This window comes from Magnolia sinica, chromosome 5 (genome assembly GCF_029962835.1).
Source record: "Magnolia sinica isolate HGM2019 chromosome 5, MsV1, whole genome shotgun sequence".
NCBI classification, from domain to species: domain Eukaryota; kingdom Viridiplantae; phylum Streptophyta; class Magnoliopsida; order Magnoliales; family Magnoliaceae; genus Magnolia; species Magnolia sinica.
This window is the reverse complement of record NC_080577.1, coordinates 102,051,139-102,074,724: the sequence shown is the minus strand read 5'-3', so window position 1 is coordinate 102,074,724 and position 23,586 is coordinate 102,051,139. Positions and strand designations below refer to the sequence as shown.

General features: G+C 38.3%; 1 protein-coding gene across 2 annotated transcripts in view; it reads left to right on the top strand.

Moving 5' to 3' along the window:
• Positions 1–13,549: 13,549 nt before the first annotated feature.
• LOC131246466 (endoribonuclease Dicer homolog 2) overlaps positions 13,550–23,586 on the top strand; it is a 53,713-nt gene continuing 43,676 nt past the window's right edge. For both annotated transcript variants that reach the window (XR_009171382.1, XM_058246631.1), the window contains exons 1-3: positions 13,550–13,788; positions 13,875–14,052; positions 14,526–14,639. Coding sequence is in view for 1 of the 2 variants with exons in the window: in XM_058246631.1 (XP_058102614.1) it covers positions 13,670–13,788; positions 13,875–14,052; positions 14,526–14,639 (411 nt within the window). In the remaining variant the exon portion in view is untranslated. The remainder of the gene's footprint in view (positions 13,789–13,874; positions 14,053–14,525; positions 14,640–23,586) is intronic.

The window sequence follows — 23,586 nt, the reverse complement described above, 5'->3', positions numbered from 1 at the left end:
GTAGGTGCACAGGTGAGCATGACTATCTCTCTCTCTATATATATGTGTGCGCGCATACAAAGTACTTCTTGGGGCTGCCGGGATGTTTATTTTCCATCTAACTTGTTGATAAGGTTACAAGGACCTGGATGAAAGGACCACACAAATATTAGTTCGATCCAAAACCTTATGGCCCCGAAAAGCTTTTAATGGTCAATCACCATTGTTTCTTGTAGTGTGGTTTGCTTGAGATTTGGATATGTTGCATTTTTAGGTTCATATACTAAAATGATATGTCAGAGTGGGCCCCACAGTTAAGGATTTACACTAAGCCACATACATGAGGGCCTCACTCTAATCCGTGTCCATAAGGGCCTCGCTGCCTAATCTGTGGTGGTACCGGTGAGCAGAAGTGAATAGGTGGTGACCTAGCATCATCAATATCCTCGGTTATCGGACTATGTGAGGTCCATTGTGATGTATGTGTTCCACTTATGCTATCCATCGGATTCTCCAACTCATGTTAGGACATGAGCCCAAAATTGAAGAACATCCAAAGTTCAAGTGGATCACACCATATGAAACAAGGGGGATAATGATGTCTATCATTGAAACTTTCGTTTATTTGCCAATCAACTTGTTCATAAGGTCACACAAATGTGGATGAAGGGAAAATTTATTAGCTTGATCCAAAACTTCTTTAACTCCTAGGGAGTTTTCTACCATAAGCACTCAATTCCAACTATTTCTTCCATCATGGTCTACTTGAGCTTAATATATATCTCAATTTTGAGCTCATGCTCTAACATGAGCTTGAGAAACACTCACACACTCACACCATAATGGGACTTCACCACAATGGGTACTCAGTCCATGACCTCTTGTTGAAACATCGGCCACTAAGGCATGAGCAAGGTACCCCAAACTAGGCAGGTGTTGCCGCACAAAACAAGGGAGGATAAATAAAGTCAAAGAAATTATGGGTCACAATGATATTTGTGCTTTCAACTCATCCAAGTGGGAATAATATTATGCATGGTTGACATAAGCATTATAGTTGGTTTTGGAAAGTTTTCAACTATAAGCATTTTCATTCTCACTATTTCCAATCATGTATCCCTAAACTAATTAAACATAGGAGGTTGAGGGCCCTTAGTTTTTTCTTTTTCTTTTTTCCATACACACTTGTGCACACACCCACACTACATGGGCACTTTTGATCCCATGATCTCAGTATTGAAATAGTTTGTCTACCACTGAGCCATGGAGCAGTGCCCTTTGTGTTTTCAACTCATCCAAGTGGTAATAAGCTCATGGATGGTTGACATGTAAGCATGGTTGACATGTAAGCATCAGGGTTGGTTTCAAAAAGGTTTCAAGGGTGAGCATTTTCATTCTCACTTTTTCCTGCAATGTGGCTCACCTTTGTTACAAAGGACGTGGATTGGGTACTACCCCACCAGGACCTAGCTAGAGAGGGATGGTCTTGGCAAGGGCTCCGTGGGGCCGACCATGATGTATTTTTTTAATCCATGGGATCGAGTGCCAATGTGATATGTATTAGATCACTGCCTAAAGATGAATCTCATGGATCCCTTCCAACTCTTCCAGTTTAAGAGCATCTCCAAGATTGGAAAATATCTGCAACACACGCATCTCCAAGATTGGAAAATATCTGCAACACACCAATTAAATCTGGCAATCACACCTCATCTTCATTATCTAAAAATTCTTCGTAAAATTTTATAAATCAGAATGCTATACCTCAAACTATTCACCATCCAATAGGCCAACATGCCAAATTTGCAATCGAATGGGACGCCTAGCGATCGACCGCCATAGTCGGATGAATTATGCATGTCAAAGTTGTATCCGCCTCGACAACTGGCTGTCATGGTCACAACTCGCAAGCCTCCTACAAATCAAGCTTGGTACATTGATACTAGAGCGACAAATCATGTCATTGCTAATTTGTCCAACTTATCTCTTTAATCATAATACCAAGGAATTGACAAGCTCTTTGTTGACAATGGTTAGGGTTTAATAATTCACAACACTGGTGATGCCTTTCTTCAAACTCCATCCCAAACCTTTCGTCTATCTCACATTTTACTTGTTCTATTTGTTTCTTCAAATCTATTATCTGCCAATCAAATTTCAAAAGATAAAATTGTCTATTCATTTTTATGAAAATGGCTTCTGTATTTGAGACAAAACATTCGAGAAGATACTTTTCCTTAACTAGAGTGAGAACGGGCTTTATCCCTTTAAGTTTTTTTGCAATCACAAAAATAACAATGTTCCATTGGTTTTACTCGAAGAACATGTTTTCATCTCTTATTGGCATTGTCGTTTAGGCCATCCTTCATCATCCACGCTTGGCCATCTCCTCTACTTAATTTACCTGTTAAGGAAAAATGATCAAAATTGCCTTTATGTGAATCATGTCAATTAAGTAATAGTTATTGTTTACCTTTTTCTTCCTTTGAAACAGTGACTTCTCAATCTCTTGAACTTATTTATTCTGATATTTGGGAACTTTCTCCCATTTTTTCAATTAGTGGTTTGCGATATTATGTAGTGTTTGTGGATGATTTTTCTAAATATTGTTGGTTATTTCCTCTATATTTTTGTTATTGACTTTTGGATGTCTTTGCTAGTTTTAAATAAAAATTTGAGAATGTACTCAATTGCAAAATCAAGATACTTCAATCAAATGAAGGTGGTGAATTCATAAGTAACCGATTTTGCACTTTTTTTTTTTAATAACAAACATGGTATCTCACATCAATTGTCTTGTTTCCATACATTAGAACAAAACAGAAAGCAAAGCAAAAACATCGCCACATTGTTGAAACAGGTCTTACTTTACTTTCATAAGCCTATATGCCTACCAAGTTCTTGGTTGAGGCCTTTCGCATCGTAATTTTCCTTATTAATTGTATGTTAAGTCGTGTTACAAGAATGAAATCACCTTGCGAGATATTATTTCATCGATCACCTAATTATATATTTCTACGAATCTTTGGTTGTGCTTGTTATTTTTGGGTTCAACCATATATCAAACACAAACTTGAGAATCACTCCATTCCATACATGTTTTTGAGTTATAGCCTTGATCACAAAAGTTATTGATGTCTTAATGTTTCCACCGGGTATATTTATATCTCACGACATGTGATTTTTATGAAAACCATTTTCCTTTCATGGATACCTTAAAGGATGTGCCCTATTCTCTATCGCGGAACAATGATCGCTCTCCCCACCCTCTTGCCATTTGTCTTTCATCATCAGACAACCACACCCCAAACTTGGTCATCCCCACACCTACCATTATATCCCCTAAGTTGCCATCTCCCAATGTCAATCCCTCTCCAACTCCACAATCTAACCCATTTACAAATTCACTTAAACCTTACCTATCCACTCAGTCGTCTACTCCCTCACCACCATTAACTACTTCATCCACATACACCCAAATGGCAATGTAACATCCATCCTCTAATTACTCGAGTTAAAAATGGTATCACCAAAAGGCATGTTTTGTTAAGCACTCGTAATCCATTACCAATGGTGTTATTGTCCAACTCAAGGCGTGTTGAACCCACAAGCTTCTCACAAGCATCACAAAGCCCTGAGTGGTGGGTTACTATGGCAAAATAATTTATGGTTCTATAGAAACAAGGAACTTGATCAATAGTTCCATCATCTCAAGTGAAAAATATAGTGGGATGTAAATGAGTTTATCGCATAAAGAGCTTATCAGATGGTTCTCTTGAACGTTATAAAGCTTGCTTCATTGCCAAATGATATCATCAACAAGTTGGAATTGACTTCACGGAAACATTTAGCCTCGTCGCCAAACCAACAACAATATAAGTTATTCTCGTACTTGCAGTTAAATTCGGTTGGCTCGCTCGCCAATTGGACATCCACAATGCATTCTTATATGACACTATCCAAGAGGATATTTATATGAAACAATATGACGCCCCGGTCCCGGCTCCAATGTGGGCGGGCGTGATGTGGGCGTGGTTGGGTGCCTGGGCGAGCTATTGATGTAGGTGATTGTGGACAGAACTTTGTCTCACATCGCTTGGGCAGTTATTCGAAGTCCCGATTATATGTGGAGGCTCTCCCTTAACTGTTGTAACGCGTTTTAAAGCTGTGAGGGAGAGACCTCAAAGCGGATAATATCACAACGGTGGGGCAGGTCGTCTTAAACAACCTCCCAGTTTTGTGGATCCTCAGCTACCAAATCAAATGTTTCGCCCACACAAGCTATTTATAGGCTCAAACAGGCTCCACGAATTTGGTTTGACAGCTTTACCAACTATTTAATAGAGTTGGGCTTCATTAGGTCTCAAGCTGATCCATCCCTTTTTATTCATCGCACTGCCTCGCATATAACTATTCTATTAATATACGTCAATGATATTGTTATAACAGGTAGTAACCCATTCACTATAAATTTTCTTATTTCAACATTGGGCAACCTATTTGCAATGAAGGACATGGGTCCCCTTCACTCATTTCTTGGACTTGAAGTATTTAGGGGCCATAATGAAATTTTTCACTCCCAAAATAAGTATGCTTTGAAACTCTTTTTATGCACATCTATGATCGGTGCTAAAACCATACTCATATATGGCTATATGTAATAGAAAACTTGTGCAAGAAAATGCCTATCCTCTTCATGACATAACTAAATATCCCAATATTGTTGGTGCTCTTCAATATCTCACATGGACTCAACCAAATCTCTCCTATGCAGTTAATCAAGTTTGTCAATTTATATATATAAATCGACCGAAGAACACTTGATAACTATGAAATGCATACTTCAATATATAAAGGGAACTATTACTCATGAAGGAAATGTTGTGGCGGGCGGGCTTGCCAACTTGGTCAGTAGTAGCTCTCCGATAAATTGTATCTCAGCCCCTCAGACCTCCCCCGTCTCATTAGAGGGAACCTCGTATTGCACGAAGCAAGTATGGGCCGAATCAGATGCCGAAAAACCAAGAAAGGAGTTGGGTAATTGTTCCCTCCAGTCTATCCCCCCCAATCAACTTCCTTAGATCGGGCTGGATAGACTGCCCCTGTCCAGCCTCTCCTTCCTTATTGCGGCATTCTCTTTCTCCCAAGCTTTGTTTTTTGTTTCCGGTATATGATAGTTAGGAACCGATTGTGTTTTTGTATCTCATGCCCTCATTCGAATGGATGTATATTAAATCATCAATACAATAAAGATAGCATTATATATATATATATAAAGGGAACTATCACTCATGGTATTCGCATCTCATCTAGTGATCTTCAATTACAAGCCTACTCGAATTCCAACTGATCGAGAAATCCTGATGATTCGAAATCAACTAGTAGTTTTTGTGTCTACTTAGGTTATAATATTATTTCATGGAGTTCTAAGAAACAACTGACAATTCGATCTAACACAGAATTTGAATATCGATCCCTTGCTCATACCGTATTTGAGCTCTTCTAGATAATATTACTCCTTAAAAATCTTTATGTGTTTCTTCCATCTCCACCAATTATTTGGTGCAACAATATAAGTGTTATCTCATTAGCCTCAAATCTAATTTTTTACGCAGGAACAAAACATGTTGAGGTTAATTAGCATTATATTCAGTAGAGAGTAATATGTAAAGATCTTAACATTCATTATGTCTCTTCTCAAGGTCAAATTAATGATATCTTCACCAAAGGACTCTCTTCATCACGCTTTCCAATTTTGTGTACCAAACTGATAGTGCATGATTGCCTCATCTGTTTGGGGGGAGATATTAGATCACTACCTAAAGATAAATCTCATAGATTACCTCTATCTCTTTTAGCTCAAGAGTATCTCCAAGTTTGGGAAATATCTACAACACACTCTAGATGATGCAATATCTCAATAGATGTGTAGTTGAAAAAACCATTTTCAAAATTATTGATGGTAACTTACGATATGCACGTATTAAAAAAAAAAAAAACCCTTAAGAAAATGATGTAGAGAATTGTTATTCCGCAGACATTGCGTAGGCCCCGCACTGCTTCCATAAATGACACGAATTAAGTCCTCCCCCCCCCCTTAAGGCAAATAGAAGGCTCAAGTAAACCGCACTACAAGTAATAATGACAATGACATCCACCATTGAAACGTTCCCAAGTGCCCACCATCATATTTATTTGCCATCCAACCTGTTCATAAGATCACATGGACCTGGATGAAGGGATAAAAAACATGAATAAAAGTTTGATCCAAAACTTCTGTGGCACTCAAGAGGTTTTCAACTGTAGGTATTCAATCCTCATTGTTTCTTATGGTGTGGTCTACTTAACCCTTAGATCAATCTTGTTATTAAGCTCATCACTTAAAAAAATTTGTCAAAATGGATGAATAAAGTGGATAAAACTCATACATCACAGTGGCCGCATAAAGCCCTTGGCAGGACTATCCGTCTGTAACTGGGTCCCAATGTTGGTTGTACCCAGTCCACCTCCCAACTAAAAAACTTTTCTAAGAGGGAACTAGGAATCTCCAGTCCTTATGTGCTTATTTCATACATATGTGGCCCATGGTTTGTTAATTTAGGTAGTCCATGTCATCAAGCCCATTGAAGATAGGGATGCATGAAACACCTCAGATTTTTGCCAGTTAGGAATTAGACATCCTTAGGCAGTACATTTGATTTATGAACTTAAGCACTTGTCCGTGTGTGTATTCACACATGTTTAGGGCCAAAAGGAGTTACCTTGGATCCACCAGAACCGCCCAACTGAGTGAAATATGAGAATTTTAAAAAATATGGACAACAAGGTTCGGTTGCATCGATTGGAACTCAATTGCATTGAGCAAACTGGGGCAGCCCTGCTCGGTTGTACTAAGTAAACCTTGAGCAACCAAGCAAATCTGGACAGCAGGGCTCAGTTGCACAGAGTAACTCTGTTCAGTAATATTCTGCGCGTTCGGATTCTGACAGTTTCAGTGCAATGACTTCAAAAATTCATATTTATTTTTCTATAACTCCGATTGAAATGATTCAAAAGGTAGATTGAAGCTTGATGAGTCTATTTTTATATCAAAATAAATAAATAATAAAAACTAAACTAAAAGAGTGTTAATTTAATAAATTTTTAGAAACTATATTAAAATTATTCGTTTCAGACAGCTGGTACTCCCATAATTTTTAGAATTTTTATATACATCGAAATGTAATAAAATTTGGTAGAGATAAAGTAGACTTGATGATGAATTGCTAAAAAAATAATAAAAATAATATAATAATAAAAATTATCAAAATTATTATATGAAATAAACCTATTAAAACTGAAAATTTCTGCAATCACATGTTGCCGATGAACCGTGTATATCTTTTTCATATTAGAGTTTTTGTATTCGATGCCTTCTTATGAATTTCTTCTAATACTAAGAATCATTCTATTTAATTAAAATAATATTTTCTATTTTTTAAAATATATTTTACTAATTCAGATAGCTTTAAGTATAGTTGAATTATAGTAATTGATTAGGGTGATTAGAACCGAATTACCATTTCCACCAATTGCGAATAGGCCACACTATGAATTTAGCTAATCCAAACCCTAATAATTATGCATGAGAAATCTCGTTGCCCAATTCGTCTGGAAAATGCCTTGATTATCCGAATAAGCTATAAACCACTCATTAGTGAACCGCTAGACTCGAAACTATAAAATAACGACCATCTTACCAGGCTTGACGTCCATCACGGATGTCGAACCGGGATAGTTTCTAGATTCGCTCAACTCGGGCCAAAGGTTGGGTGCATGGGACGTGCAAATGGCCTAAATAGAAACCTGAAAGTTTAAGTGAATTAGGCTCTTTGCTTTTTTGCCAAATTACGACTTTCCAACCATTGAGTTACAACCAAACTTGAGGTACGAGTTAACGATATTTCCCCGCTCGTATCCGTATAGTCACAGTATCGATTGATCACCGATGACCGTCCATCACAAGTGGGGCCCCCACGGCTAATCGGAGCATCCGATTGCCGCCCAGTTATGATGAAACGTAGATCCCATGGTGGGCACCTACCCGATGGTGTAGATAAGCTAGTGGCCCCCCGGAAGGCCCTGTAAATCCAAAACTGACTTCCCCTAGGACAAGTTTGATAGAAAATGGAGGTCTAAGGCCATTTCAAATATTTCTGGCCATATGTAAAGCCTCATTTAACACCCCCTCACTCCTATACAAAATTTTATTGCCGAGAGAGAGAGAGAGGGAGAGAGAGAGAGAGAGAGAGAGAGAGAGAGGAACAAGGGAGAGGAGCTGGTGTAGAGGATCCACCCCACCCCCATCGGCAACGACGCATCCGCACCACGCCGTATTGCCGGAATTTCTCCCGGTAACGATTTGAGGTGAGAAACCAACCTTTTTATGTGGGTTTTCTCTTGAGAACCAATTGCATGATCCATTATGAACCCATCGTCTTGTTGCAGGACGTTAGAGAGTTAATTCGTGGGAACTTAAGCTAGGAACGAGCCCCCAAACACGGCGCACCACTTCAAGGTGCAGACCATTACTTTAGGTTGTCAATTATCAAACTTACGCTACAATTAATGATTTATGTGGTGAATAGATGAATGTATGATAGTTAGTGTTGATTTGTAAATGTATAGTGTGTAGACGGATGCATACTAACCAGTGCCTATTATTGATTTTTGTAATATATGGGCCAATGCATGATAATTAGTGTTGATTTATGAATGTGTAGTGTGTAGACGAATGCATGCTAACCAGTGCCAGTTGTTGATTCAGGTAATGTATGGGCTAATATATGTTATTAGTGTCGATTTATGATTAATATAATACGTAAATGAATGCATGCTAATCAGTGCGCACATGTATGACTACTTACTTTCCATGTATTGTTATCTTAGTGTAATGTGACCTACATGTTTGATGAAATGTACTATAAAGTAGGATACTCTGAATTCATTGTTTATATCCATCCATGTTAGTTGCATTAGTCAATTTATTAGTGCAATTGATTGATTGGGACTACCTGGGTAGTCGGATTGGCCAGAAAACCGCGAATCCACGGGAGTGGCTCCGATTGGGTTGACTGCCCCGGACTAGTCTGATTGATTCAGACTGAATACGGATAACCGACAGTAGTCGGACTACACGGGATGTTTGCACCCAATGCCGGTTATACTGGAGTTTGTCCGAGTCAGCTGAATTAGCTTAACAGCTGACTAACCCTGTGTGTTCACCATGTATGATCACGTTTGCCTGAATTTGAAGCACCCCATACCTTTGAGAGGCCTATTATTAACCGTTACTGATACGATCTCCAAGCATCAGGAGACGGGCATGGTGGTATGAGACAATGTGTCTGTGATGTCGGCCTACCCTGGGGTGACGACATCCTCGTATTGACTAGTGAGCACAGGAAGTGATAGATCCTTGTTTGAACGACCCTCGTCAAATTACTTAGCTGATGGTTCCGTACTAGAGTACAGTTCGAACGACCCGGGCATTAATGAAATTAAGTGACGAGTCCTTTTCTTTGTGGTGATTTGGTTTTATGTGACAAGCCCGCACCTTAGAACTGACTGATCATTGCAGACCATTACTTTAGGTTGTCAATTATCAAACTTACGCCACAATTAATGATTTATGTAGTGAATGGATGAATGTATGATAGTTAGTGTCAATTTGTGAATGTATAGTGTGTAGACAGATGCATGCTAACCAGTGCCTATTATTGATTTTTGTAATATATGGGCCAATGCATGATAATTAATGTTGATTTATGAATATGTAGTGTGTAGACGGATACATGCTAACCAGTGCCAATTATTGATTATGGTAATGTATGGGCCAATGTATGATAATCAGTGTTGATTTATAATTGATATAATACGTAAATGAATGCATGCTAACCAGTGCGCACATATATGACTGCTTACTTTCCATGTATTGTTATTTTAATGTAATGTCACTTATATGTTCGATGAAATGCACTATAAAGTAGGATACTCTGAATTCATTGTTTATATCCATCCATGTTAGTCGCATTTATTAGTGTAATTGACTGATTGGGACTACCTGGGTAGTCGGATTGGCCGGTAAGCCGCGAATCCACGAGAGTGGCCCTGATTGGGCTGGCTGCCTCAGACTAGTCTGATTGATCCAAACTGAACACGGATAACCGACAGTAGTCGGACTACATGGGATGTTTGCACCCAATGCCAGTTATACCGGAGTTTGTCCGAGTCAACTGAATTAGCTTAACAGCTGACCAACCGTGTGTGTTCACCATGTATGATCACGCCTGCCTGAATCTGAAGCACCCCATACCTTTGAGAGACCTACTATTAACCGTTAGTGATACGATCTCCAAGCATCGGAAGGCGGACATGGTAGTATGAGATACTGTGTCCGTGATGTCGGCCTACCTTGGGGTGACAACATCCTCATGGTGACTAGTGAGCACAAGAAGTGATAGATTCTTATTCGAACGACCCTCGTCAAATTACTTGGCTGATGATTCCGTGCTAGAGTACCGTTCGAACGACCCAGACATTAATGAAATTGGGTGACGAGCCATTTTTCTTATGGTGATTTGGTTTTATGTGACAAGCCCGCACCTCAGAACTGAGTGATCATACTCGGTATTGGGTGACGACCCATGCCAAATTAATCTTCATGCATTTGGGTATCATACCGTACCTTTGAAATTATTAATTTGTGAGTTAAATGTGTGATACATAAATTTAGATCATAAATCGCAGGCTCAGAGCCACTATGGCCGCTCTAGGCCAAGTGATCTGGATAAAGCCATTGATTAAATAGAGGTGTTTCAGCTTTCCCAGTATTGCAGGATGAACAAACTTAATTAAATACTCGGCTAACATAAACATTCATAGCATTGCATTAGCATAAGTTGTGTCAACTTGGGTGTTGTGGTCGCTTATTGAGAGAGTGTTGGCATTTGCGAATGTGGTGTTAGAGTCGCTTATGAGAGAATGTTGGATTGTGAGAGTATGCATCGTCTCATGACAACGTGCACATGCATTAATAAGAGCATTTAGAAACTGAGTGTTTAAGTTGCTTTATCATTACTTGTGCTAGTGGAATTGATAACATGTGTAACTTAGATCTAATGGAACCACTGAGTTGATCACTCACTTTCACTATGGGACGGTGTTTTAAAACACCAACTAGACAATATTATTGAGTAGGTACTATCGAAATATCAGATGGATAAGTTTAGAGTGGCTTGCACCACCGAAGTAATTAGATCAAATAGAAAAATTTACACTTTAATTATTTTGGGTATATATGTTGTGGCTTGTCTAATCCTCATTTAGGTGGATACCATATTTTAATTATATCTTTACTGTCAGCCCCATATTTATTTATTTTGTTATCTCTATCTCGCTTTAGATCTGGTAATTTAAATTGCACAATTTTAATTGTTCATATGTAAAATGAATACGAATATGAACGATGTCACATGTGCATTTTATTTGGTTAACACCCGAAAACTCATGATCAATGTCTCTGTAATCGGGTGCTGAGGTTTAAGGTGTTATAATGCAAGACCAATCTATAAGCCCGGTAGATCTTAGCTCTTAAATACTTGAGACCTTCACAGTTAGCTACATAAATTGGGATGCAACTTCCTTGGCTGTAAATCCCTAATTGTGGGGCCCACTTTGATGTATTTTTCTTATATCCATGCCATCCATCTGTTTCTCCATCTCATTTTAAGGCACGAGCCTTTTTCAAAATCATGTTACCAAATAAAGTAAAAAAACAAGGCAGAACAAAAACTTGAGTGGCTACGTTACAATAAAAAGTAAGTAAATGCCGACAGATTGAACCTCCCAAGATCGTCCGTGATATTTAGATGGCATCCAAACCATTCATTCAAACCATTGGACATTTCCACTTAAATGAAAACAACATTAACTTGATCCTATCCATCGAAATTTTCAACGGTGGACGTTCAATCCTCACACTTTCTATCATGTGTCCCATTTGAGATTTGGATCTGTTTCATTTGTAAGACACTGGGGCCCACAGAGTTTACTCAGTACGCTTACCGTACTGAGTCCGCTTCCCAAGTTGGGCCCTACCTACTCTTAGTTCCCGAAATTCCTGCGTTGAGGGTGACACAGGCAATCCGCGTCCACAGTTAGAGAGTTATAACCGTATCTTATACGATTTCAGGAAATCCACGTCACCAGTTCTAATAAGATCAACGGTCTGGATCACCACGCCCTTTTTCCTCCAAAATATTGACGTTATGATGATGCATCGAGATTCGATAACGATATTTGGGCCATGTTATTGGAATTGTAATCCTTGCTCTGCACGTTATTGCATTTGAACTTCTTGATCTTCACAATCCCTATCTGCACCATCCATCAGGTCCAATGCAATCTTCTTCTGCCGCTGTGCAAAAATCACAGCAATCTGACGCTCCTAAACATGATGAGCGGAACTATCTTAACCATTCGTTTTTGCACATAAAACAAATAGATGACTAGGATCATCCGATTAATATGATATTTTCCAAGCAGCCTATCAAGAGTGGGCTGGAACTAATGGACGGTTCAGATAGATGATGTGGATGACAACGGTTACAAATGCAGCTACGTGCAGGGAAGGTGACAGCAAACGTAGCACTCTATGTGACGTAGCGCAAACCCTCTACGACGCAGATTGCCTGCGTCGCCCTGTCCGAGTCCCTGCCTTCTAAGGTGGGGCCCACCATGATGTTTGTGAGAAATCCATCCGTTCATTTAATTTTCCAGGTCATGTTGGGGGATGCCTCTAAATATGAGTTAGATCCACACCTCAAGTGGGCCACACTACAGGAAAGAGTGAGGATAGTTCAAACATTCGTGGGGCCACAGAAGAACTGCAAAGGATAATTTTCTTTGTTTTCAGTTCATCTCATAAGGAATGACCTCATGAACGGTTTGGATGGCATGTGAACATCAAGGTAGAACCATTGAAATTTCAACGGTAAGCATTTTTCACCCACTTTTTCCTGTCGTGTGGTCCACTTGAGTTTTGGATGTACTTCATTTCCAAGTTCTCAACAAACATGATCTGGAAAAAAAGGATGGACGGGTGGATTTCTCAAAAAAATCACGGTGGGCCCCACCTAATTTGTGAACGGGAACAGTCGTGTCCAAGGCACTCCGCGTTCCATCTCTCTCTGCGTTCCATCTCTCTCTTCGTTTGCACTTCTCGGCCTTTTCCGAGAAGTCCCGCTCTTCCTTTCTCTCTCCTCTCCATTCCTTAGCGAACAAGCAAACCATTCTTCGATCACTTTAAATACACGAGCGCGTTTCATCGAGCACTTCAAATGCATTACCGAGACTTCCGAGAGAGAGAGTGACGAAAGCCTTCGAAAGTTTTTCAATCTTCAAAAAAGAAAAAAAAGGAAAAAAAAACCAAAAAATGAAATAAAATAAAAAAAATCTACAAGCAGTTATTTACTCTTTTTTTGAATGAAGCATTAAATCTCATTTCCTGAAAAACTAAGTTCTCTTCCTTTCAAAAAAAGAAAAAAGAAAAAAAAGAGCTATTTGAATCTCGTTTCCTGAAAGCTGTTTTTTCTTCCTTCCGGAAAAGAAGCTATTTGAATCTTCTTTTCTTGTAAGAACTAGAAAGGCAATGCAGAGTGGAGCGATGGAAGCAGCGAAGACTAACATGGTAGAAAATCAAGATGGTCGGAAGCATCGGAAGCTCTTGCCCGATTCCGAATCAGAGCCTCCGGAAACATTTGCCCGGAAGTACGATTCCTCCTATTCGTTTTTGTATTCCACGAGGTTTATATGTATATGTTTTTGGATTTTATGGATTTTATTTGGTAATGCAGTTATCAGTTAGAAGCTCTGGAGAAGGCAGTGAAGCAGAACACGATCGTGTTCCTGGAGACTGGTTCCGGGAAGACTTTGATTGCGATCATGCTTCTGCGGTCTTATGCTTATCAGCTGAGGAAGCCTTCTGATTTCATTGCTGTTTTCTTGGTTCCGACAGTCGTCTTGGTTAATCAAGTGAGTAGATTTTAAAATGCCACATTTTAATGCATGAGTGGATTGTATTAGGATCATTGGGCCTAATCAAGACGATGTGGGAAAGCTGAAAATGTTTTTCCAGTGATCGTAAATAGTAAGTAGTCTCCATATTGCAGTTATGTTCCTTCTCAAGTCCAGCTTGAAAGTAAGGATATTGCAATTTAGAGTACTGACCACTGGTATGAATGCTGAAGTAGGAGATTGCGATTTAGTTATTTCCACATGAGAACTGATCTAGTATAGGCGCCTGCACCACTCCCCCAATTAATGCCGTCTATGGCTAAGAACACCCTGTACGACTGGGAGTGCTGCAGGTGAGTTCTCTTTCCTCATTAGTGGAATACTAACTGCAATTTGATTTCATAGTGCATCCAAACATTTGCTTATTGTCTATCCGTTTATTACATTGGTTGTTGTTATTTTGTCCTTTTTTTTTTCTTTTCTTTTGTTAGCAAGCCGAAGTTGTGGAAATGCACACAGACTTGAAAGTTGGTAGATTCTGGGGTGAAATGGGAGTTGATTTTTGGGATGCTAAGACTTGGCATGAGCATTTGGAGAAATATGAGGTATTTTCTTCTTATTCTTCTTCTTTTTTTTTTTTCCTTAGTTTTGCACTTCATATTGAATGTTGATGAGTGTTGTGGTTTGCAGGTGGATAGGGGCCTGCCATTTATTGACATAAATCATTGGTCCCTATTAGTTAGAATTGATCTGGAATGTCCATGGAATTGTCTTTCAACCAGTTTTATGATCTTCTTGAGAGATATAATTAATCCAATGAAGTGTCATGTGAACCTGATGAGTGCCCAGATTGATCGTGGCACCATTTTGTTATAATTCATTTGCTGGACCTTAAAAAAAAACAATTGATCTGATGAGAAGGATTTTCCAATGAAGATCAAGTTTTAAAGTTGTCTGTGACTGTTACGTATTGTTTGACTTGTACTAGTTCACCCACGACTGATACAGCTGCATCGGCCCATAACTGCCTGATCTAGGGGCGATGCGGGGAGATATGGGGCTGTATCAGTGGTGGATGATATGATACCCCATACGGATTTAAAACCATGATCAAGATGCTTGTCGAGAGATATTGTCAATCTAAGGTGGGGCCAACATGATGGAAAAACCATTCTTAACACCTTAATACCAGTTTGTATGGGCCATCCAAATTGCAGTCTGTCAATCGGATAGTTAGGACTGTCCAATCAAAGCAATTTGTGAAAAACATGTGCACTTGAACTCTAAACTGTGTAATGGATGGTTGAGGTTGATTATTTGTCTTGTTTTATAATATTCAGTCTGGACCGTGCATTTTTGTGCCATTGATTTGAAGATTATGATTGTTAAATCCTAGTGATTGTAAAGAGGTATTAGATAGAGAAATTAAAATTAGGTTATGCATGTTTGACATTTTATTTCCAATCATCCATGACGGGACCTTTTTTCTATAACTAGTTTGGACAACCAATTTGGCTGGCAATTGATTGGATGGTTTAAATCGTTTAGTTAAAGTTGATTTTTGTATGACCCGTGATTGAACCACCAGAAGCCCATATTTTTGCCGCACAACCTGAATGTTTGCATCTTTGACCTTGAAGGTTTGTAATCATGATCACTTGAAATGTTGGGCCACGATTGTGGTTTCCACATGAAGAGTCCTCTAATTGAGTGATTACCAACTCGACATAGTTTTTCTCCTATTTTTTTAGTTTTCTAGATCAGTGTTTTCGGTAGCACTCGTAGTGTACGGTAGCTAAAAAAAAACCTAAAACCCTACTTAGCATATGCAAGTAGGGTAGCTCCCTGGAAGTGTGAGCTATGAGGCAAGTACCAGGGACATGTAGCGTAAGCTACAGAGCATGTAGCTTATGCTACATGTAGCGTAGCGTAGCATATTCTACCCAAAATCTCCTTTATATATATATATATATATATAGTTTTTCTTCTATGCTAGTTCAACATCGATTTTGACACTACAGTAGATCAATTTGGATCATCTAAATTGCGGTCCATATCGTGGATAGAGCAATTAGATCAATCCAAACCATCCAAATTGTGGTCCATATTGTGAATTTGTGATGTTTCAATAAAAAAAAGAGCCCACACTTAGAGATGTCTGAAGGCAGAGAGAGAGAGAGAGAGATTTTGCGTGGAAATATGTGGTTGACGATCCAAATTCACAGTAAAAAACTCATAGGAATTATGCATTTTGTAAAATTTATCATAATTTTCTATTATTTTAATTAAAAAATTTTAAGTATCGTGTACGTATGCTATATGTTATGTAGCTTGCCCTCTTCCTATATAGGGCCAAACGCTATGCTTTATGCTATGTGCTATTTAAAACACAGTTCTAGATAGAGATAAAGTCTCACACTCTCACCTAGTATTCCTGTCACTTCTGTTACGCCCACTTTGGGGGCATTAAAAGATATATAATGTGAAATATGGTCTTGCTTGAAAACCTATTTATTTACCTTTTTGACAAGCCTAAGATCATGTAATTTCGAAATCATTTGAGTGATTTATAATAAAAAATTTAAGGATGTGTGTGGTTGTAATAGGATAACGAGTTAGAGGGGAGATAGATTGAAACATACTGACTGAATTTATGTGGCAAGTTGGAATTTGTAAATACCCTTTTAGAAATTTGTCCATGGAGCCTAAATACCATTTAAGAAACTTTCTCATGTATGATATGATGGTTGACCTCAACATCTTCTTCTTCTTTTTTTTTTTTTTTTTTTTTGTGATAAACTAGATTGTTTGCAATTTGAGAGGCTGGTTGATCATCACAAAATAATTTTGTTGGTAGGTTCACTGCAAAACCCTTTTTCCTCAAACAATTTCTTAATCCACACGAGCTCACAAGTGGTTTGAACCATTGCCTCGTATTATGCCTTAGTGCTTGATTAGGCTACAACACTTCTTTTCACTCTTCCACGCGACCAAATTTTCTCCTACAAATGTGCAATATTCAGTTGTAGACTGCGTATCAGTCCCGGGGCCTGCCCAACTTGCATCAGAATATCTTACAAATTGAAGATGATTATTCCTTTTAAATAAAATTCTTTGGCCTAGTGCTCCATTAAGATGTTACAAAATTTAGACAATTGCATCCATGTGATGCACTGTAGGAGAATTTATAAATTAACTCACCACACTCTCATCATATGATGTATTTGGCCAAGTAATTGTTAGGTAGATATGTTTTTTCAACCAATCTTCTATACCTTTTTTAGTCAGCCACATCTCCTTGAGCCCTACTTAGTTCATGATCTGGATCCATTGGTGTATCAACTAGCTTAGTGCTACAAAAGCTAGTTTTTGTGAGTAAATGCAAAAGATATTTATGTTAAGATAGATTAATGCCTTCCTTTGATCTGGCAACCTCAAACAAGGAAATATCAAAGATGACCAAATCTTTCATTAGGAATTTACGATGAAGATATTTCTTAAGATCATCAATTCCTTTACTGTCATTCTTTATAATCTTAAAATCATCTACATATATAATTGATACAAGTGGGCTAGAGGCGCCACTTCGTATGATGACTAAGGAATTCCAACACAGTTACGTAACGACCATTATGTAATGGTGATTGTGTGATCCGTTACACGATATGAGTATGTAATGGGCTACTTTGTAAAACGCAATGTAGTAGTGCATCGGAACGGCGCTGCAATTGATTTTCAGAAGAAAAAAATGAAAAATGAAAAATGAAAAAAAAAACTTACCGTTTTCTCGCACCCCCAAAAAAAAAAAAAAAAATAAATAAATAAAATCCTTCTTTGGGCCCTTTATAAGTGCGTCTCACTCCCTCCCCTTGTGAAAAGCATCGTCGTGGCTTTCTTTAGAACAATCTTTTAAAAAGAATCTATTCGTCCAACTGGCTGGACTGCAAGTTATGTTACATTGGTGAACCTTTTTTTACTTGTTTTTGTTTCTTAATTAAAAAATAAAAATATTTAACTATTTATTTTAGTTTCAAGTGCACTAAATTTTAAGGTCGTCTTGGTCTCTTAAGCTTTTTTTTTTTTTTTTTTTATTTTTCTGTTAATGAATTTCTAAGTCTGTAAATCTATAATCACATATTAAGAATGAAAGTTAAAGAGATTCAAATCAATGGTTAGTTTCCTCATGCGGGTCCTAAATTAGGTGATTAATAAGCTGAGATAGATTATGCAAACTACCGAAAACGTAAATATATTTGATTGTGTTATGTATTTAGGTGATTGTCCCTTGATTAATTTTTGGGTAACGTCTAGGAATCTACATCACCAAATATTGGTGAGTGATCCCAACGTGTTTCCTCTCCATTATTATTAAAATTGTCATCTCATTGTTTTGATGATTGTGATCTTTTGTATTGAATGTTTGTTGAATTTGTTGATAATTGAAATGCCATATGTTGTTATGTACACACACATGCACTCATGTGTGTGTGTGTGTGTATGACAACTGTTAATACCATGCACCAGTCATTCTCATGCATTCATGTCATGCATCACATAACTGCACTGAATACCTGGGGGCACTGATGCAGGACATGGAAATAAGTATGATATGCAAGATTTCAGACTTTAGATCATACTAATTTAGAACCAATCACAAAAATTCCACATCCCACATAAAGTCAAGCATTCAACAAGGGGGAATTTACAAGGGTCCAAGCCTACGCATGTTGGGGCTTGACCAATTTAAAATTATAGACCAAACAATTATCAAAAGAGAGTAGATTCATTCACACATGCAAAGGATTACTTCCCCAATCCAAGGAATTCACACGTTTCAATTCGGGAAACCCTAGAGTCGCAAAAGTAAAATAGAACTTGGGGATTTGAGATGATCTAGGGCTAGAGTTATGGAAATAAGGCGAGAGAGGAGTGAATGAGAGGAGGAAAAGAACCTGGAATCAGCCCGCATGTGTGGGCAGCAAGCGGGCCTGACGCATGTGCGTGGATTGTGGCCCGCACGTGTGTGGGGCCCACAAACCCAAAAATGGCCAGCAACGGTTGGTCGGCCATAGATGGGCCATCCACACACTGATTTTCAGATCGAACGGATGACGAGTTTGAGCACGGTGCTCCGCCGAAGTTTCAGCTCTCTTATAGGGCCTGATTCTGTAGAGAAGGATTGACTGCAAAATAATGGTGGATTTGAAGGTTGGATGACTGTAGGAGAAGATGAATATGGATGGTAGGAGGTGGGGGCGAATCGGGATGGGTGTGGCTTCGCATCACGGTAGTTAGCCCTTTAAAGAAGGGAGGGTTTCACACTCAATTAGGCTTCATAACTCAGAGAGGAGCAGGAAAACGCAGAAATTTTATTCAATCTTCAATGAATAAAATCCTACAAGGGGTTGCTTATTTATAAGAAAACCTATACCTCAAAAGCCACGCTATGTGTGCACCCTATTACTTGGAGACGAAGTAATAAAAAATAAGAACTAATCAAAACAATTTAAACCGTCCATGATATTCCTAATAACAATAATAAGCAAAACCCAAAGTACTAGACTATTTAGAGTAGTGGGCTATTATCATGAGATCCAATGGTGGGATCCTCATGACGATCGGGTCCACTCCAAGGAACTAAGAGACGGTCTTCTAATTAGGAGACCCTCCTTGGACGTTGTTATCGATCCAGATCGATGGTGGGGCCCTCCTTGCGTACGTGCGTAGGGGGGCGTGTGTGTGCACGAGATGTCCCCATCAAGCACTCCTTGGATGACCTATAGATACTTACAGTTTTGGGTGACCTAAGGGAGCATCCTTGGATGCCCATAATATGTGAAAGTCTACCAAGATGGTGGAAGCCTACTCCAAAAAGGAGAGATACGGGTTGATGGGATCCAACTCAAGCGAGTGGACTAATCAACCTACTTGATGCATTCACACATCCATGCATCTCATGACATTCATGCATTTCTATTTAATTAAGATGTGCATGAGCCATGATGGGTTTACTCACTGGGCCTGTCCAACCGATGTTTTATTGATGGAAAAATCGTACTAATTTAGAGGACGATGAAACCATTGCTCAACTTTTAGGGCAGGAAGGTGAATCAATGGACGATTCACAAGGGATATGACCCTATCTTGATGAAGACGAGTTGAATATGTTAAATCACTAACATATCTAGTTAAACTCATGTTATTCCTTTAATTATGTATTTGAATAAATTTTAAGTCGAGTAACTGAAAATTATGAATAGTTAAATCTTTTGTTAGTGAATGGTTTAATAAAGCCCCAAATGGGTGGGCAGTGGTACTGTGATTAATTGTTGTGAATGTTATCAATATGTGGATTGAATGCCTATAAATAATTGTGATGGTGGATATATGTGTATGTGATTGAAATAAATGAATGTAAGATGTTTTGCTTAAGGTTTGAGTTTGGAAACTTAATTTACATTTTAACTAAGCCTCTTGAAACGGTATGAACGAATGGTTTTTATACACATGATGTACTAGTCATGTGCCGTAACTCTGGTTCGAGGGTGCGCACTCTGTATCCGAATTTCGAGGCGTGACAAAATTTGTTAATTTCTTTGCGATAAATGCAATGGATGGTGTGGACTATCCACATCATCATTATATGTGTTTTGAAATTTTTTAACAAAGTGATGCTTTATAATTTTAGATCTAGTCAATAAAATTTTAGGAATAAATTTAATTGCTAGTATCTAACTGTGTTAAGATAGACTTGAACGGGTCATTTGGTCCTAAGCACCAAAAGATATTAGTGGCTTAAATTTCAGATCAATTTGATCAGTGGATGGGCCATTTGGATCAGATTGATCTGAAATTTAAGTCACTAATATCTTTTGGTGCTTAGGATTAAATGACCTGTTGATATCTATCTTAACATAGTTAGATACCAACAATTAAATTTATTTCGAAAATATTATTGACCAGATCTGAAATTATAAAACATTACTTTGATAAAATTTCTTTACACCTATCGTGTGGATGATCCACACCATCCATTGCATAAAATGTGAAAAAATGCAGGAAACCTCTCCCGCATCCCTTTTTAAGGAAGGCTTTTCTAGATAAGATAGGATGAGCACATCCTCCCTTATCCAAAATTTGAAACTTTTATGGCATTTGATAAAAAATTTTATGGCATTTGATAAAAAAATTATTATTACTACTCCAAGAATTGATACTCTAACCTAGGGGTGCACATTTAACCGTTGGAACCATGTAACCGGACCGAAACCGTTGGATCGGTCCGGTTTGGTCCGGTTCCAAGGTGCTAACGGTCTGGTTCCGGTTCCCAAAATTTGAAAACCGTTGATTACGGATCGGCTCCGGTTTAAGGTCATGTAAAACGGAACCGAACCGTTGATTCGAACTGTTAACCGAATCGTTGATCCGAACCGTAGAACTGATCCATGACAGGGACCGTGGATCCGAACCGTCGATCCGATGTATTTAAAACAAAAAAAAACCCTAACATGCATAAGTCCACGCCCTGCCCTCTCTCTCGCGCCGCACTCCCTGTCGCTGCCCTCTCTCTCGCCACACTCCCTGGCCTGCCTCTGCCCCCTCCTTCGCACCCTCCCCTGGCCTCGCCCCCTCTCTCTTCCCAAGGATATTATAGATCTACAGATCTGACTCTCACAAAAGCAGATGCTATTTGGAGAGAGAAGGTAAATAGAAGCACCGAAAGGTGAGATTTTTTCCTGTTTTTGCTTTTCTATGGCAATGTAAAAAAATTCATTTCTGAAGCTTTCTTTTAGGATTCTGTTTTCTTCGATTTTTGCACAGAGGAAAAAGAGTGGTGGGTTTTTGCTATTGGGTCTTTGGTCCTTTTGAATTTGGAATGCCAGACCATATAATCTTATAAAGAAAAAAGCCAAAGGAAAGGTGATTTTCATTTTGGTTATCGTTGTTTCTGTTGATTTTTAAGGTTTTTGATTTCTAGGTTTTTCTTAGCATAGGAGAAGAGGTGGCTTTTTTTTTTCTTTTTTTTTTTTAAGGAAATTTTGAAAATTTGAAGAAAGTTGTGCTTCTTATCTTCTTTTTTTTTAATATTTATTTTACAGAAGTTTGTTGTTTCGTTTTTTTGATTTTATGTGATTTTAGAGGTTTTCCAAGCATAGGGGTAATGAGGTGGGTGGTTTCGGAAATTTGAAAGAGACTATTTTGCCTTTTTTCTCCTCTAACACTTACGATGTTGCTGCTGTTTTGATTTTATGTGATTTAAAAAGAAAAAAGAAAATTGTGGGTTTTTGTTGTTTTCAGTCTTTCTATTTTTGGGTTTATTGCATCCAGAACAATGTTTTGGAACAATATCATTTTTAAAAAAAAAAAAAAAAATCAACTAACTGGGCTGGATTTTTAAAAGCCCAGAGCCGTGGATCCGATCCGGGACCGAACCGTTCTTCACGGTTCGGTTCCGGTTCGGTTCTAGGATGCTAACGGTCCGGTTCCGGTTCCAATATTTGCAGAACCGTTAGGAACGGTTCGGTTCCGGTTTCACCCCAAAACCGGACCGAACCGACTTGTGTGCACCCCTACTCTAACCTCACCCAAAATCGGGAGTCCCGGTGACAAGAGTCAATCCCACAACCTCTCTCTTAACCAAGAGTGTCTCGACCAACTCAACTATTTACTTGTTTTTGTTTCTTAATTAAAAATAAAAATATTTAACTATTTATTTTAGTTTTAAGTTCACTAAATTTTAGGGTCGTTACAATAGGCATGGCAGTAGAAATGGATGAATTGGTGGAAGGAAGCAATTGGATGGTGTCTTCTTTAATAGAAATAGTCACATGCATTGATGGTAAAGCTTCTAGGTCTAGAGATCTATTCTTATTTAAAAAGTATGTCTCAAAGGTGAGGATTATAACACTTATAATCCTTGTATGTTCTAGAATTCCCTAGAAAAAATATATCTAACTGCTCTAGGTTGCCCGATTCTAACTGCATAAGTCAACTGACCTAGTAAGATAGTATAGGGCATTCTATTGATAAGACATCATTCTATTAATGAATTAACAAGGCACTCGTCCACTTCATGCAAAGGATGGTTTTTCGGTTTTACGACACCGTTTTGTTATGTATTGTGGGCATATGATGTTTGATGCAAAATGCCATTTTCAAATAAATACATGCTAAAATAATTTAATATGTATTCCTTGGCAATATCTGAATAAACACCCACATTTTGGAGTTAAATTGGGTATTTGGTTGCATATAAAAGATCTTTAAAATAGAAACAATTCAAATCTATCTTTCATTAAATAAAGCTAAGTTATTTTTGAAAAATCATCAGTAAAAGTGACAACATACTTATACCTTGATGAACTAGAGACTTGAATGGGTCCCCATTTGAATGAACCAAAGCAAATGGAATTAGATTATGCTTTTCCACACGTGGCAAAAAAGTCACCCAATGATGCTTTACTCACACGCTTAACCCTCTGAAGCCAACACATACAATAATGAAGGAATAACACTTGAGAGTCTTAGGGATGGGTGACTGAGACGACAATG